Source organism: Oryza sativa, chromosome 10 (assembly GCF_034140825.1).
Source record: "Oryza sativa Japonica Group chromosome 10, ASM3414082v1".
Lineage (NCBI taxonomy): Eukaryota > Viridiplantae > Streptophyta > Magnoliopsida > Poales > Poaceae > Oryza > Oryza sativa.
In genome coordinates this window covers 14,099,558-14,116,434 of record NC_089044.1, presented here as the reverse complement: position 1 = coordinate 14,116,434, position 16,877 = coordinate 14,099,558, and the positions used below count along the sequence as shown (strand labels likewise).

General features: G+C 44.6%; 1 protein-coding gene across 1 annotated transcript; it reads left to right on the top strand.

Annotated features, from left to right (window-relative positions):
* The first annotated feature begins 11,598 nt into the window (after nt 1-11,598).
* Nucleotides 11,599-13,639, top strand: LOC4348560 (probable cystathionine gamma-synthase 2). The gene is made up of 4 exons (XM_015758416.3): nt 11,599-12,335; nt 12,427-12,780; nt 12,878-13,200; nt 13,323-13,639. Exons 1-4 carry the CDS (start codon nt 11,718-11,720, stop codon nt 13,444-13,446), a joined length of 1,419 nt encoding a protein of 472 aa, XP_015613902.1. The 5' UTR covers nt 11,599-11,717; the 3' UTR covers nt 13,447-13,639.
* Nucleotides 13,640-16,877: the final 3,238 nt, after the last annotated feature.

The following is a 16,877-nucleotide window of genomic DNA, read 5'->3' as shown; positions in this document are numbered from 1 at the left end:
ATTTAGTGAGTGCCGTGTGAACTTTCAGTGAGTAATAAAGCCAAGATACAGGAGCGATAGGCTCCGCGGCGTTCGTCGCCGAAACTCCACTGTTCATCTTCAACCTCCAGCCATTCTTGTGTGTGAGAGAAAGAGAGCTCTGTTCTTGTGTTCCTAGGCTGATTCCAACACCGCCATCGTCGTCGACCGCGCAGGCATGGGATGGAAGCGCCGGCGAACGTAGGTGTCGCCATGCCACCACCGAAGCAGGTCATGGCGGAGCCGTTGCCCTTGACGACGCCACAGAGGAAGTCGTGGCCGAGGGCGATGCGGGAGAAGTCGAGGCCCTTGAGCAAGCTCAGCCCCGGCCACTCCCAGCACGTCGGGTCGTGGGCGTCGGAGAGGCCGCAAACGTGAGGGCCACCGGCGGAGAGGGCGCGGAAGGAAGGGCCCCATTAGAGGCAGCGACCGACGGTTTGGGAGCGGTTGGCGACGGTCTCGTTGTTGAAGGACCACCCAGCGCATGGCGGCGTGGCTGCCGTTGGGCGCCATGAGGCCGCACAAGATGTTGGTGCCAGCGGCGATGGCCGCGCGCTCGTCCACCGCCGCCGCCGCGCTCCACTCCTGCTCTGCCGCAGCCGACGCCCTGCTCCACTCTGCCAGCCTCCTTCCTCGCCATCTCCGCCGCGACCGACACCGCCCCGTGCGCCTCTAAGAGATGAGAATAGAGATAGGAGATAGAGCTGACATGTGGGCCTAAGGGCATTTTTGACATTTCACGTGATTTCTCTCTCCTCTCCAACCGGAAATTATTATTTTAATCGGCGCTGTGTCCACTGGTAAATTACCAAGTTTATGGAGTGTTTTCCACCAAAAATGAGTTTGGGCAATGTCTTAGGGCTAAAACCACATATAAGTAGTGTCCTGTAGCAAAATTTGCCTTATTTTAATCCCCCGGAAGTGAGAACCACTACTACAAAAATCGTTTTTCTGTACGAGGGGGGGTCGGTAGGTTCCATGCGGGCCGCTTGTGGCGGCGCCTGCAAAAACCGCCCCCCCGGGGGCGGGTTGATTAGCCGCATGCGAAGATCCATTATCGCATGCGGCTGGTTAAGACAGCCGCATGCGATAATAGGTCTATTTTCGCATGCGGCCGTCTTAAGGGGCCGCATGTATTAGGGCATGCGGCTCCTTAAGACAGCCGCATGCGAAAATAGGCCCATTATCGCATGCGGCTGTCCTAAGCAGCCGCATGCGATAATGGATCTTCGCATGCGGCTGGCTTAAGGGACCGCATGCGATGATCGGCCATATATGCTCCTCCAGGCCCGAGCTTGACCATTTGAAAACGAAGCTTTCTCTCTCCTAAAGCAAGCCCCAATTAGGGGGGAGGTTTTCAACTCGAAATTTTTACTTGAACTCTATACGAAAGGTGAAGAACTCTCTATCCTGCTTCATTTGGCTCCATTTTTGTTATATTTCGTTGGTGGAAAGTGGAGTTTTTTTAATATTTTGACAAGGTTTGTTCTAACTATTTTTTGCAAAATCTAGCTTCAAAATATATGTTTTGATGGGCAAATTTTGCATGTAATCAATTGTACATACTAGTTACATGTATTGTTGTATTTTTTTTTGGGAGACAAATGCATTTAAACTTTTGTATGAAATACCTGCGGTCTATTTTTTTTATCTGTAACTTTTTTGCCTTTATATAATTAGATGGATCGGTCGTCATGGATGTATGAGATGCGGAGAACGCAGCCGATATTTATTAAGGAAGCATCAAAATTTATTGATCAGGCTAAGGAGCATGCTTTGAGGGAGAATATGACAAAGATCTTTTGTCTGTGCCGTCATTGCAAGAATCAGAAATTGTTGGTAGATCCTGGTGAAATATTGGGTCACATAATGGAGTACGGATTCACCGCCAACTACAAGGTTTGGACCTATCACGGGGAATTCGCCAATCCGGAAGATGACGATGAAGAGTTAAGTTTCGAGATGAGTGAGGCAGAGAATTTTATAATCGAAGACATGTCGCGTGAAAGAATGGTTGTCGATGTTTCCACCGATAGTGATGATTTCGATGGTGGTTTTGATTTAGAGGATATGCTACGCCATGTTGAACCAGAGGTGCTAGCGGGCAGGTCACGAGGATTGGAGAATTGGCAAGCATTAGAGAAGGCATCGAAGGATCTTCTTTACGATGAAACGAAGGGATGTGATAAGGATTTCACAGTCTTGCGTTCAGTGCTTGAACTTCTGAGATTGAAGGCTAAACATGGATGGTCGGACACAAGTTTTAATAATCTGATGAGTTTGTTGTGTGTGTTGCTTCCTAAGCCTAACTTTGTACCATCGAACACGTATCAAGCGAAGAAACTCATATGTCCTTTATCTCTTGGTGTAGAAAAGATTCATGCTTGTAAGAATCACTGCATATTATACCGTAAAGAATATGCGGAATTGGAATGTTGCCCAACGTGTGGCACAAGTCGGTATAAAACGGGGAATGGGCCCGTAGATTCAGAGTGTACCGATCCAGATTCTGATAAGGGTAAGCGCGGGAAGATTCCTTCAATGGTGATGTGGTACCTACCAATTAAGGACCGCCTGAAGCGTCTGTACTCAAACCCGACTGATGCTGAGTTGATGAGATGGCATCAAGAGAGCCGGAAAATAGATGGTATGATTCGACATCCCGCCGACGCTCGCCAGTGGAAGACATTTGATGCAAAACACCCAGAATTTGCTAAGGATCCTAGGAATGTAAGGTTTGCGTTGAGCACTGATGGAATGAACCCGTTTGGTGACTTAAGCAGCTCGCACAGCACATGGCCAGTCCTTCTCACAATGTATAATCTTCCAACATGGATATGTCAGAAACGAAAGTACATTCTACTCACTATCCTCATACAAGGTCCAAACCAACCTGGAATCGACATAGATGTTTTCCTTGAGCCTTTGATGGAGGACATGGAGGAGCTTTGGAAAGAGAGGTTACGACTATGGGATGAGTTTAAGCGGGAGCACTTCAATCTACGTGCGATCATATTCGTTACCATCAATGACCTACCTGCAAACTTTTCATTATCTGGGCAGATTAAAGGGAAGACTGGATGTCTGATATGTCTGGAGAAAACTTCATACAAATACCTGACGTCGTCTTTGAAGACAGTGTACATGCGACATCGACGGTTCCTACCACAAAGACATAGGTACCGTAAGATGGCTAGATTGTTCGATAATACAGTGGAGAATGACACTGCCCCAGTAGCAAGAGGTGGTACATACGTGTATGAGATAACAAAGAAGATTAAGGTTGTATATGGAAAGGGAAAGAAGAAGACAGTAAAGAGGAAGAAAGCTGATGGTGACAACGGTACTGCGTCGCCTTTCAAGAAGCACTCAATTTTCTTTAAATACTTAGATTACTGGAAGGACCTAGAGATTCGACATGCAATTGATGTTATGCACCTCGAGAAGAACGTGTTTGATAGCACCGTTGGCACATTGCTGGACATCCCGAGTAAAACGAAGGATGGATTGAAGTCACGTAACGACCTTGTAGATTTGTCCATACGGCATGACCTTCACCCAGTACTGCTGCCAAATGGGAAGACCGAGATTCCTCCTGCTTGTTACTCGTTGACACTTGATGAGAAAAAAGCCTTCTGTAAATGTTTACAAGGGGTTAGAGTGCCTACTGGTTTCGCATCGAACATCTGGAAGCTAGTATCAATGAAGGATTTGTCCATTTCGGGATACAATGCGCATGACTGTCATAGGTTGCTAACGGTGTTCCTACCAATTGCTATAAGGGCAGTCAAACCAGTCCATACAAAGGTGGTTATAACAAAGTTGTGCTACTTTTTCAATCGAATTTCGCAGAAAGTATTTGATCCTTTGGAATTAGGTCCGCTTCAGACATTTGCCGTCGAGACTGTATGCCAGCTTGAGATGTATTTCCCACCATCATTTTTAGATATGATGGAGCATTTGATCGTTCACATCGTCCCTCAGATTATTGAACTTGGTCCATTATACTTACATCAGATGTGGGCCTATGAGCGTTACATGTCGATCCTCAAAGGCTATGTACGCAATCGCGCTCACCCGGAAGGATCAATGATAGAGGGATACACAACTGAAGAGGCAGTCGAGTGTTGTATGGACTACATAAAGGATGCTAATGCCATTGGCATTCCTGTTCATCGACATGAAGGTAGATTGTCTGGAAGGGGTACTGTTGGTAGGAAGCAGTTCTTCGATAATGATTACAAAAAGGTGTCCGCGGCACACAACAGCGTTCTTCAACAGCTCGCTATCGTTGAGCCATTCATTGAGCGACACCTAGAAGAAATCAAAGCCTGCTTCCCAGGGCGGTCCAATGATTGGATATCAAGAGAGCACAAGCGTCGCTTTCCTCTGTGGTTGAAAGATCTAAACTTGCCAGTTGGTGATTCTGTGGAGGAACTTACTTTACAAAGATTGGCATGTGGGCCTTCAAGTATTGTCAATTCATGGCAAGGTTACGACATCAATGGATTTACCTTGAGTACGACTACGAAGGACATGAAAAGCACCACACAAAACAGTGGGATCCGTGTCGAAGCGATTGACACGAGTGGAGAAAAGAGGTCGTATTATGGGACCATTCAAGAAATATGGGAACTGGACTATGGCCTAAACATCCAGATCCCTGTGCTCCGTTGTGAATGGGTTAAAGACACAATAGGGGTTTCCGTTGATGACTACGGGCTAACGATAGTCAATCACAGTAAAACAAGCCACAAGGATGATCCATGGGTTTTAGCAGAGCGTGTGGCTCAAGTGTTTTATGTGAAGGACCCTTCAGATGAAAGAAAAACTATTGTCATATCCGGAAAGCAACAGATCGTCGGCATCGACAACATCGAAGACCCCAATGATTACAACCAGTTCGACGATGTACCATTGTTTACTGATCTTCCTATGCGAATTAAGAAGGTTGAGAGAACAATCGATGAAGCAAATATGTCGTACGTTCGAGCAGATGGTGTTGCCAAGGTTATTAAGTCATAGTTATTTCGTAACCTTTAGTTCTCATTGTATTCCAAATGTACGTGCATGAATTTAGGTCCCCCTTATGTTGTAATCATTAGCAAATGTATGTGCATGAATTTAGGTCCCCCTTATGTTGTAATCATTAGCATCTAACATTTGATTACGAGTTTTGAGCAATTTTCATGAGTTTTCTTAGTGCCAAAAACATTTGGAATGTATAATTGTGGCGAAATATTGGGAAAAAAATATATATGGACAGTTTACTTAGAGAAAAAAAAATATGAGTTTTTTTGGTAGAAAGATCTTTCTATGCGGCTGGCTTAACAGCCCGCATGGAAAGATCTTTTTCGCATGCGGCCGGCTTATGTCGACCGCATGGAAAGATCTTTTTCGCATGCGGCTGGCTTAACAGCCCGCATGGAAAGATCTTTTTCGCATGCGGCCGGCTTATGTCGACCGCATGGAAAGATATTTTTCCATGCGGTCCCTTAAGCCGCCCGCATGCGATGATCTGCGCCTATATATAGGGAGCGCGGGGAGCCAAAATTTTCTAAGTCCCGGCTCCCGCGAAACCCTAGCCGCCAGGCTGCCAAAATTTCCCAAGTCGCCGTCGCCGTCGTCCCCGCCACCGCCGGCTCCTCCCCAAAGTCGCCCCGCCACCGCCGGCTCCTCCCCGAAGTCGCCCCGCCCCTCGCCGTCGCCGACGCCACTGCCAGGACCGTTGCCCTCGCCGTCGCCGTCGCCGCCGCCAGGTGGCCGTCGCCGCCGCACGGACCTCTCCCCCCTCGCCGTTGCCATCGCCGCCGCCAGGTCGTCGCCGCCGCCAGGTCGTCCCCGCCGTCGCTAGGTAACATTTACTTTTTAGAAATGTGAAATGTGCAATTGTGGATTGTGGATTGTTTAATTGTGCATCGTGGATTGTGATATGTGCAATTGTGGATTGTTTAATTTTGAGAAGGTTTAATTGTGGATTGTTAAATGGAGATTTATGTTTAAATTGGGACTTATGTTTAAATTGGGACTTATGTTAAATTGGGATTTATGTATAATTGGGACCTTTGTTAAATTGAGATTTATGTATAATTGGGACTTTTGTTAAATTGGCACCTATGTTAAATTGTGATTTATGTATAATTGTGATTTTTGTTAAACTGAGATTTATGTATAATTGGGACTTTTGTTAAATTGGCACCTATGTTAAATTGTGACTTATGTTTAAGTTGAGACTTATGTTATATTGGGATTTATGTATAATTGTGATTTTTGTTAAACTGAGATTTATGTATAATTGGGACTTATGTTAAATTGGCACCTATGTCAATTGGAGATTTCTGTTTAATTGTGACTTATGCTAAATTGGGACCTATGTTAAATTGGGACTTATGTGAAATTGGGACTTATGTTAAATTGGGACTTATGTGAAATTAAGTTATTGGGACTTATGTGAAAATAAGTTAAATTGTGACCTGTGTTAATTTGAGATTTATGTATAATTGTGACTTATGTTAAATTGAGATTTATGTATAATTGGGACTTATGTTAAATTGGGACTTATGTCAAATTGAGACTTATGTGAAATTGCGTTAAATTGGGACTTACGTAAAATTGGGACTTATGTCAAATTTTTTTACGTCAAGTTGGAAGATGTCGAACGAAAAGGTTCCATCGAACGCACCAATAGCGCCTCAAGAAGGTAACGCTCCTCAAAATTCCGGTAGCAATAAGCAGCCAGGCGCTTCTAGTGAAGAAACGTGGCGCACACCAAGTGACCCGTTTCCAATGGAAATAACACAAGTCGCCCCCCGCGATGATGATCCGGACTACATACCTATCGAACAGGCCGTAAGTGCTGAAAATCGTTAGCCATGTATTATTCCCTAACTATGATGTGACATGAACCTAATGGTGTATAGAGTTACCTATTCTGTGCAGATGGTAGTCCGACGCCGCTCGAAACGTAAAGCCGGGAGGAACAGGACAGAGCAAGAAGTTGAGATGGACACCGCTACGTCTGCACCTGAACGTACGGAGACATCTACAAGTGCAGGCGGGAGTGGGAAAAAAAGACGTGGTGAGAGAAGCAAGAATAAATTACCCAAGGAAACTTACAACGTGATTGCTCTCGATCAGGATGGGAAGCCCATCGAGCCACCGATAGTGCGGTCCAAGTTCAGCAACGCCTGTGGCACTCTAGTCAGGACGCGTTGTCCCATTAATGTCAAGTTGTGGGAAACAGTGGACGACAACATCAAGACACTTCTCTGGAATGAGTTGCAGAAGTATTTTGTGTTCCCTCCTGGATCAGAGGTCAGGGGGAGAGATTACGCACTTAAAAAGATGGGAGATCGATGGCGACAGTGGAAGTCCGATCTAAATCGGGATTATGTTCAGAAGAATCTCCCACCGTTTACGGATTATGGACATATATCGCAGGCTGACTGGGACACGTTTGTTGCGGATCGTACAACAGCTGAAGCATTGGCTTTGAGGAAAAAAATGTCCGAGCTCGCGAAGAAGAACAGATATCCCCATAGATTGGGGTCGAGCGGATACGCTGGTCATGTCGATCAATGGCGGGAGATCGAGCAAAGATTTGCCGCGGCCGGTAAGCCCCTGCTGGTAGACCCCATGGTTGAACGTAGCAAGAACTGGGTTTGGGCGCGCAGCACAGGTCAAGTCTCGGATGAGGGAGACATACTATTCGAGACTCCAGACATAGAAGAAGTGACTACTAATTTGCAGCAGATAGTCGAGAAAGAAAGATCAGGACAGTTCGTCCCACGGAGGGAGCGAGATCAGCTTACTGCGGCGTTGGGGACGGCTGAACACTCTGGACGTGTAAGGGGTTTGTCCTCAAAGACAAGTTGGAAGGTCGGGTTTCCACAAGACGCACCAAGTTATAAGAAGATAGACAAATACAAAGAACAACTATCGGACAAGATCTATGCGCAAGTGAAGGAACACTTCTACTCGTTGGCAGCTGAAAACCCGATAGCTTTTCCAAGGTTATTCCCTGATAGCCAGCAACCCACACAATCCGCACAGCAAACAACTAATGTACCCAGCAGTGTAGGCTCAGTGCAGACAAGTACCTTCCCTGTGGATAGTATAACTGGACCAACTCCGTGCAGTCTCGTCGTACCAATCGGCCGCGCTGGAAAGACTAAGGAGGTTGCAACGGGTTTAGCGATACCCGGACGTCAATTCCACAACACGGCAATCCCTGAGGATTACGCAAGGGTACAGGTCGCCAAGGTCCATAGCGACCACGTTTCCTTGGAACTAGACATACCTGCACCTGAGGGGATTGAACTTCTCGGTGATGCAGTGAATCAGTTTATCTTGTGGCACCGCAGAGACATAATCCTGAGCGCGGCCGTTCTTGCAGCAGGATCTTTAACCCCATCCTCATCGCAGGCAATGACTGCTGCCGCTCCTGCACCACCGTCGCCTCCTGAACCACCGTCACCTCGACATCTGCCGTCACCACCACCGCTTAGGTCACCGCCTCGCCAACCTACACCACCACCCTCCCCTTCTCAACAACCGCCTCTCCCGACCCCGCAACCAGTTCAAGCCTCTCCCACCTCCCCAACTAAACAGCATGCTCCCCCGGCTCCGCCCTCAGTTCAAACCTCTCCACCTACACCCCAATCTGCTCTGGTAGAACAAGTGCACATACCAGATGGTACTACATCCGAACCAAAGTCTAATACTTTGGAACCTCGTCGTATAATTCCAAAGTTGATATCGACATACGACCCAAAGGAGATTGACAAGGATAAGGAGAAGTTCATGTTTTCAGCTTTCAGGAATTCTGAGAAGAGAAAAGAACTTGCTCACGTCTTGTCAGACTCCCAGAAGTCAGTACTAGCGGCCCAAGATGAAGTGCAATCCTGGTTATCTGCCGATGTGCCTAAAACTTATGAGTATGGCAAGCCATTCTTGCCAACTTATCTTATGAACAAGCTACCATGGGAAATGAGGGTAATGCACGAATGGTATATGAAGGCATCTAGGAAAGGTCTCGGTTTCATAAGCGTCGCCGTCCCGGAAGTCGCTTTCATGAGTGGTCCTAATGGGATATTTTTTATCTCTTTCCAAGACCTTTACGCCCTCTACAAGCTAGATAAAATGGACGTTAATCTCGTTGCGGCTTTCTGTCTGTAAGTCTGAACTCTTTATTACATGTTGCACGTTTCATTCGAAACAAATAAACCAAATCTCATTTCTTCTTTATTCATTGTACAGTATGCAATTCCACGAAGCTGATAGAACTGGAGCAAAGGTTGGATACGTCGATCCAACAAGAATATGCAAAACACAACACACCGTAGAGCTGAGACAGGACTGCGAGCAATTGGTTGGCAAGACCCCGGAAGAAAAGGAAGAATATGTGAAGACATTGCACAAGAGGAAGAAGCTAGAAGTAGCAACATACTTGGCAATAGCAATGTTGGCGCACGCCGACAAAGATGTCTTAATGGTCCCCTACCAGTTCACGTAAGCTCTCTCTTCTTTTTGTTTAATTAATTTATCTTCTTCGGAATTTTCTGTCTCCAATAAGCCTATCTTATATGTAGAGACCACTACATATTATTCCTTGTATATCCGAAAGACCAATTGATCATATCATTGGACCCCGCACACTATGACAAGGAGACATTTATGGAATTCCTCACTATTTTGAATTTGTAAGTGATAAACATTTCATTACTATAAATTGTTTAGGTCGATCACCAGTCTTCTAACTACTAATAAAACAATTGTTTCCTTCAAACAGAGCACACAAGTACTACCGCAAAAGAGGTGGACCAGTACATATTCCATCCCAGAAGAAGTTATCCGTCAGGACTGGCTGGCCGGTACTATCAAATTTATACCAATACAACTAATTATCGAACAGTACATATATACTAAATATATCTACTGAGATCGGTCCCCATAATTATATCGCAGTGCTACAAACAACCACCAGGAACCAACTTGTGTGGTTATTACGTGTGCGAGATGCTCAGAGTAAATGGGAGGTACAAAACAACCAGTAACCGAGTAGGTCATCGAACTCTTCTCTACAAAGAAACCCATCTCGCACACACTTTTCACTGAGTACCGTTTTATTTTCCTTTCTGTGTGCAGATCTCCGAAATCCCATATATTGCACAACGATTCAACCACACTACTATCTTGAACGTGGCCGCTGACCTCTGTCGATTCATCCGTCGCGATGTCTGCAACGCAAGAGGTCTCTTCTACGACAACCAGAGTGAACTCGCAATGGACGATAAATTTAAACCTCTCAGAGAGTGGGAGAAAGAACATATGCAATAACATGTACACTACTTATACATATGATGAAAAAACTGTGCCACTTGTATTATATATTTGTATGTAAATTACGATTGAATTAATGGTTATGTATTACATGTTTGTTACTGCGGCACTTGTCTTATCTTATATGCTTACTACTCCGAAATACGATAATAAATCCCTCAATAATTTAACATTAATTACGAATCACCAAAATGCTAGAATAAATATTATTTTAGCTATTCGGAAATTGAATTTCGCATGCGGTCTACTTAAGACGGCCGCATGCGAAAATAGATCTTCGCATGCGGTCTTCTTAGGTCGACCGCATGGGAAAATATATCTTCGCATGCGGCTTCTTATATGGACCGCATGCGAAGATCTATTTTCGCATGCGGCCGTCTTAAGTGACCGCATGCGAAGATCGATCTTCGCATGCGGCTGCGACGGCCGCATGCGCAAATGGTGATCTTTGCAGACCATTTCACGCATGCGGGCCGGCCAACCGTATGTGAAGATCGATTCCGCCCGTATGCAAAAACGCTTTCTGTAGTAGTGAACCCTGAGAGTAGCCTCCTTGCTAGTACCTGCTAATACTTTCAGTGGTGGATGTTGATACCGTAGGTCCATATGTATGATTAGAGCAAGTTTAATAGTGTCGTCGACTGTTTACTCAAAAAAAACTCCACATAAGCAAAACGACGTAATAAAACTGATAAGTACAATAGCTGGCTGCTAGTGCTATCTCTGCACAAGTAACAAACTACACCATCGTTCAGCTTGTTGTCGTCTCATTGGTCAACACCACTTAGGATCCCCACGAGCCAGTCTTGGACACCTTAACTTGCGTTGGGGTTTGTGCTGCAGCCGATAAATCAAGCGCCCGCTTTTCTCTTTCCTTGCATTCTCTCTCTTTCAACTCAACACAAATATATTTCTTAACTCTTATAGCATGATAAGGTAAGACTATTATACCTGCTCTTAATCGTCACACAAACCGCGGTTAACTACGTCGGATAGTTAAATAATCACCCCCATCCGTATATGGTCAGATTAATCGATACACGCTTTTGCGGCCTTGACGCACGGAACCACACACGTGGATTTTTCATTTTTCCTTTTTTCTTTTCCTGCGGGAAAACCACGTGATCAACGTCACTGCGTAGAACTTTCAGTGAAGCGCGCGTAGTCTCTCCTCTCCTCTCTCGCTCCCTGCCTTTATAAATACGCCGTCGCGACATCTCATTAGCAGAAACCACATGTGATTAGTGATTCCTTGGGTTCCTAAGCTCACCGCTAATCACCTCGATTAAGGCTAATAATCACTTCCGTTTTATCTCAGAATACACTGATCACTTGCTTCAAGCTAGCCTTCAATCGCTATGGCGAAGTCATCGTCTCTCGTGACGAAGGTTTTGGTGCAGCGGCGGCGGCGCGTTCACCGTTCTCGCCGTTCTCCCACCAAGCCGGAGCGCGCTGCCGCCGCCGACACGTTCGGTTCCCTCGCGGGTTGTCCCTCGTCGCCGGAGTATCCGGTGGTGCCGGACTTGGACGACTGCGTCGTCGACACCGCCGTGGATGACGCTCCCGTGGTGGCGGCGGAGGCGGCAGGCCGACGCGCGTCGGACGAGACGCTGGCGGTGCACGCCGGGGAGAAGCTCGGGAGCGGCGCCGCTGAGACGGACTCGATCGCGACGCCGATCGTGAGCGGCACGACGCACTGGTTCAGGGACTCGGCGGACCTCATCGCCTTCCGGGAAGGCTGGCGGCGGAGCTTCGAGTACGGGCGGTACGGAAACCCGACGGTGAAGGTGCTGGAGGAGAAGATCAGCGCGCTGGAGAGGGCGGAGGCGACGCTGGTGACCTCCTCCGGCATGAACGCCATCGTCGCCACGCTGCTCGCCCTCGTCCCCCCCGGCGGCCACGTCGTCGTCACCGCCGACTGCTACAGCGAGGCCCGCGCCTTCATCCACGACAAGCTATCCAAGATGGGCATCACGGTATGTATACACAATTAATGGCAGCTTCATCAGAGCATGGCTTTACTTGCAATCTGATTCTAACAATGGCGTTCGTTCCATGGATTTGCAGTCGACGTTCGTGGATCTTGACGACGACATGGAGGCGCTGGAATCCGTTCTTGATGAGGACGAGGTGACGATGTTCTACGCCGACTCGATGACGAACCCACACCTGAAGGTCGTCGACGTGGCACGCGTGGCGGAGCTGTGCCACCGGAGGGGCGCGCTGGTGTGCATCGACAGCACGCTGGCGTCGCCCATCAACCAGAAGCCGCTCGCCCTCGGAGCCGACGTGGTCCTCCACTCCGCCACCAAGTACATCGCCGGCCACCATGACGTCATCGCCGGCTGTGTCAGCGGCTCAGAGGCCCTCATCTCGAGGATACGCGCGTGGCACCACGACCTCGGCGGCGCCATCAGTCCGGTAACCAAACCAAAAACAAAAACAAAAACAAAAGCAAATTTGCACAAATTCACTTTATGTCATTCCAAAACTGACTGTAATTTAATTTGTCATTTAGAACGCGGCGTACATGATCATTCGGGGATTGAAGACGTTGGCGCTGCGGGTGGAGGCGCAGAACAGGACGGCGCTGCGGATGGCGCGGCTGCTGGAGAAGCACCCCAAGATCGAGCGCGTCTACTACCCTGGGCTGGAGAGCAGCCCGTGGCACGGCGTCGCGACGAGGCAGATGGCCGGCGCCGGCGGCGTGGTCAGCTTCGAGGTGGCGTCGGACATGCGCGGCGTGATGAGGTTCGTGGACGCGCTGGAGTTGCCGCTCATCGCGACGTCGCTCGGCGGCTGCGAGAGCCTTGTCCAGCAGCCGGCCGTCATGTCCTACTGGTAATTAATTAAGCTCCTGCCCTCTGTAATAATTTACAAGAGGAGTATGTGATTAACATCTGAAGTAATTTGAAGAAACTGATTTGATTAATGCTAATGTTTACGTGGTTAATTATTTTCAGGGGTAAGAGTGAGGAGGAGAAGGCGAAGAATGGGATCAAGGACAACTTTGTGAGGTTCAGTTTTGGGATCGAGAAGTTTGAGGATCTCAGGGATGATATACTCCAAGCCCTAGAGAAGATTTAATTTTGGGCTAGCTAGCTTTCAGTACCTGATCTATATTTCGGTTTTTAGGCACACAACTACATTTTCTTTGGTCTTCAATTCGATTAATTGATCGTTTCTGGCTTCATAGGAAGCTAAAGTGTATATACGACAATTCTTTAATTTGTACAAGTGCAATGCAGAAAGATATAGAGGATGTTTTTTTGCAAAGGTATACAAAAGATGTTTATTTTGTTAGGAAAAAAAGGTTCATTCTACTTCCCAGTGAACTAGTTTTCGAGGGTAGTTTGTAGAATGAACTATCAGTTGCATTTTAGTTAGTCTTCTTTTCCCCTCTATATATATGTTGCGTCTTACACTCAAATTTCGATAAGATGCCAGTCTGACAGATGCATTATAAGTTTAAGTTACCTCTTAATAATTTTTAGAATCTTTTTATCATAGTTTATATGGTTGGAAGCACCTAAGAGTAATTTAGACATTGAGGTTTTTAATTTTAAGCAAACGGTCATGAAAAAAATTTAAAATATTTTTGAATTTGACAGTGGTGCCATCGATGTCTAAAAAAAAAACTTTTGCTTAAAATCCATCTCGTATAAAAAGAAAATAAATTGAAATGTTATTAAGCGCTAAAGTGAACCTTTGACACAGGCCATGTGAGAGGTCAAGGGATTAAATAAGCCCTAGAAATAAAGGGCCGTTGTACTCTGACTGTCCACCATTGATCAGGAAATAACCTCTAGTTTAAGGGGGTAAAATGAAAAAGAGATGCAAGTTTTCTCCGGTTTTTTCATCAATAGTTTATTATGACTATTGTCTTCTCCAAACCTAAAGACAGGAGCCTTTTCTTCATAACGAGCAAATTTTTCTCAAAGATTAAGAAACTGTTGACCAAGAAGAAACTGAATAATTAATAATTGACCTTACACCCTTAAAAAAATTGACCTCGCCGAGCAAGCGACGATGCATGTGCACTTGTGCAGTGTGACTGTGTACACACCATACTCCAGCTGCTGCGACATGAAGCGCCATTTGAATGAAATGATTTATATAGAAATGTTATAGAATTCAAATTCTATCGGAAATTTTTATATTTGGCCGTTTAATTTAAATGATTAAAACTTTCAAAATCCTATACAATTATTATGAAATGACACATTGTATGTGGATTTTGGAGGAAACTTAGTAAGAGCTTCAACCTCTTGGAAAATTTTCCTTGAGTCTGTCTGATCTGATTCCTGTGTTTTTCCTACGGTCCAATCAAACGATTATTCGTGTGTTTTTCCTGTGTTTTGCAATCCTCTGTTTAACCCTTCAATTCCTATGATCAAAATCCTATACTTTTCCTATTCTTCTATTTTTTCAACCCTATGATTCAAAGGGACGGCCTAGATTAAAAACTTTAAAACAATACAGAACCCTTTCGATCAGTGGATTGTTTCATAGTTAAGCTGCAGAGTTATTGAAGAAAAAAGAAACCCAGCAGGGTGCAGATGCATGAACCTATAGCTGACTGCATCTATATATCTTTGATCGCTGCGTGTTAATTAACCGACCACTTGTGTTGCTTGAAAGCTAGGTCAAGTCATATACTATGTATATATACTTTGTCAGCTACCACAGCAGAGTAGCTGACTAGAAGCGAATCCTTAGACTTACTTCCCTCTAATTTGAATGATACATGAACTCTAAAGAGAATACAAATAACTGATTTACGTTAAAGAAAAAGTAAGTTAGAGGATCTTAATCGAGATCGGCGATCGTTTTTTTACCATATAGTTTTTCTTTTCGGGTAATTTTATATAGCTAAAGATTGTACATCTAAAGTTTACACACCTAAAATTTATAAGTGAAAAGTTTATATACCCGATTCAAATACAAATTCAGATATAAATATTTTTATATAATATTTCTATTTAAAATTACGAAGTTTACTGCATATATTTATAAGTATAAAGGCTATGCATATGAATTTATTTTTAAGGGTATTAGAACTTTTCTATCTTCTTTTATTATTTTTCTAAATTTTTCTTTTTTGAAATTTATGGTGCATTAGGAAGGGAAGGAGCGTGCGCATTAGGGGGAGGTACCGGGGGTGCCCAATCATCCACAACGATCACCCGCCTATTAGCCCTCCCCTTATTAGGACTGTGCAAAAGGTTGGGCTCATCTGAAAAGGCCATGTTGATGCAAAAAACACACATTGGCCTGGGAGATCTGCTTAGCTCCAGTGCAGGTCCTAAATCTTGCTTTCGGGCTTAAAGGCATGCCACTTGATTTGATCCTGCAATCAACAAGAAGGAAAACAAGAAAACAAGGTTAAATCTATAAACGATAGCCGATCGGCTAAGGGCCGATGACATATCGTTAATCATTAAGCCGATGTTATTTGCATTAGATCGGCAATGAAGAATAGAGCAAGATAAAGTTAAATCTACCCGATCGGCTATAGATATCAATCATATATAATCTATTTCTAAAAATATATTTAAACAAAGTGATTGGGATATATCAGACAGTTAGCCGAGACAGTATAAATCACTTATGTTTAAAATTACTTTAAGACAAAGATTATATATATTCATAGCATAGCCGATGAAGTAAATCTAAGATGTATTGACTAGTACTCCGATACCACTCTATATTAGGATGCTAAAGTGGACAAAATATACCAAACAGTGAGCCTAATATATTTCAATGCAATAAGATCTTAATATAAAGGGCAGATTTAGCATATTAAGTAAAGATATTGAGAACCAGACGACTAAATCAGGTAAGATCGGCTGAAACCCCGATACTATCTCTATCGATGATCATAAGACAAGCTAGATATTATAGTTTTAGATATTACTTAATAGATCGAGCTCAACTGATGCAGCATTAAGCATAAAGAGAAACATAAAATCTAAACAAGTTGATGAAAACCTATATGAGATGGTAAATATACTATATAATCTAGATCAATGTTGATATCTAACCCTATTGGCTGCCCTCTAATAATAGATATTAGCCGATTTGGGGTTAGATAGCAATATTGATAAAAAATTATATAGCATATATGATAACTCGACGATTTACATAAACACGATTAGAGTGTTATGAAGATGTAAGCACTAATCTCAAGAACGCAAGCCGCCATGACAAATTTTACCTCTTGTCGGAGATCGAACCCGATGCAGCCCAACTCGAAAGCAAGAACTCGTCGAAACAATGAAAGTAGAAAAAGGTGGTGATGCACCGAAAGTGTTATTGAACTGTTGTCCTTGTTTACACGGTCTTGGGTCATATTTATATCCAAAATACATAATGTATCCTTGCCGGACACGACTCTAAATCTGTTACAACCATAAGATACGAACAAGTTTTTTAGGCATACTCTTGCCGAAAAATATCTCTAAGAAAACTATTCAAAATATTCTAATTAATAGATACAATTGCCTATCCGTGGGCTT

What these genes read in the sequence shown, in the direction of transcription:
- LOC4348560 (XM_015758416.3), top strand. Translation starts at nt 11,718, where the DNA reads ATGGCGAAGTCATCGTCTCTCGTGACGAAGGTTTTGGTGCAGCGGCGG. An exon ending in TATCCAAGATGGGCATCACG is followed by an intron (nt 12,336 to 12,426) that starts GTATGTATACAC and finishes ATGGATTTGCAG; the next exon opens with TCGACGTTCGTGGATCTTGA. An exon ending in TCGGCGGCGCCATCAGTCCG is followed by an intron (nt 12,781 to 12,877) that starts GTAACCAAACCA and finishes TTTGTCATTTAG; the next exon opens with AACGCGGCGTACATGATCAT.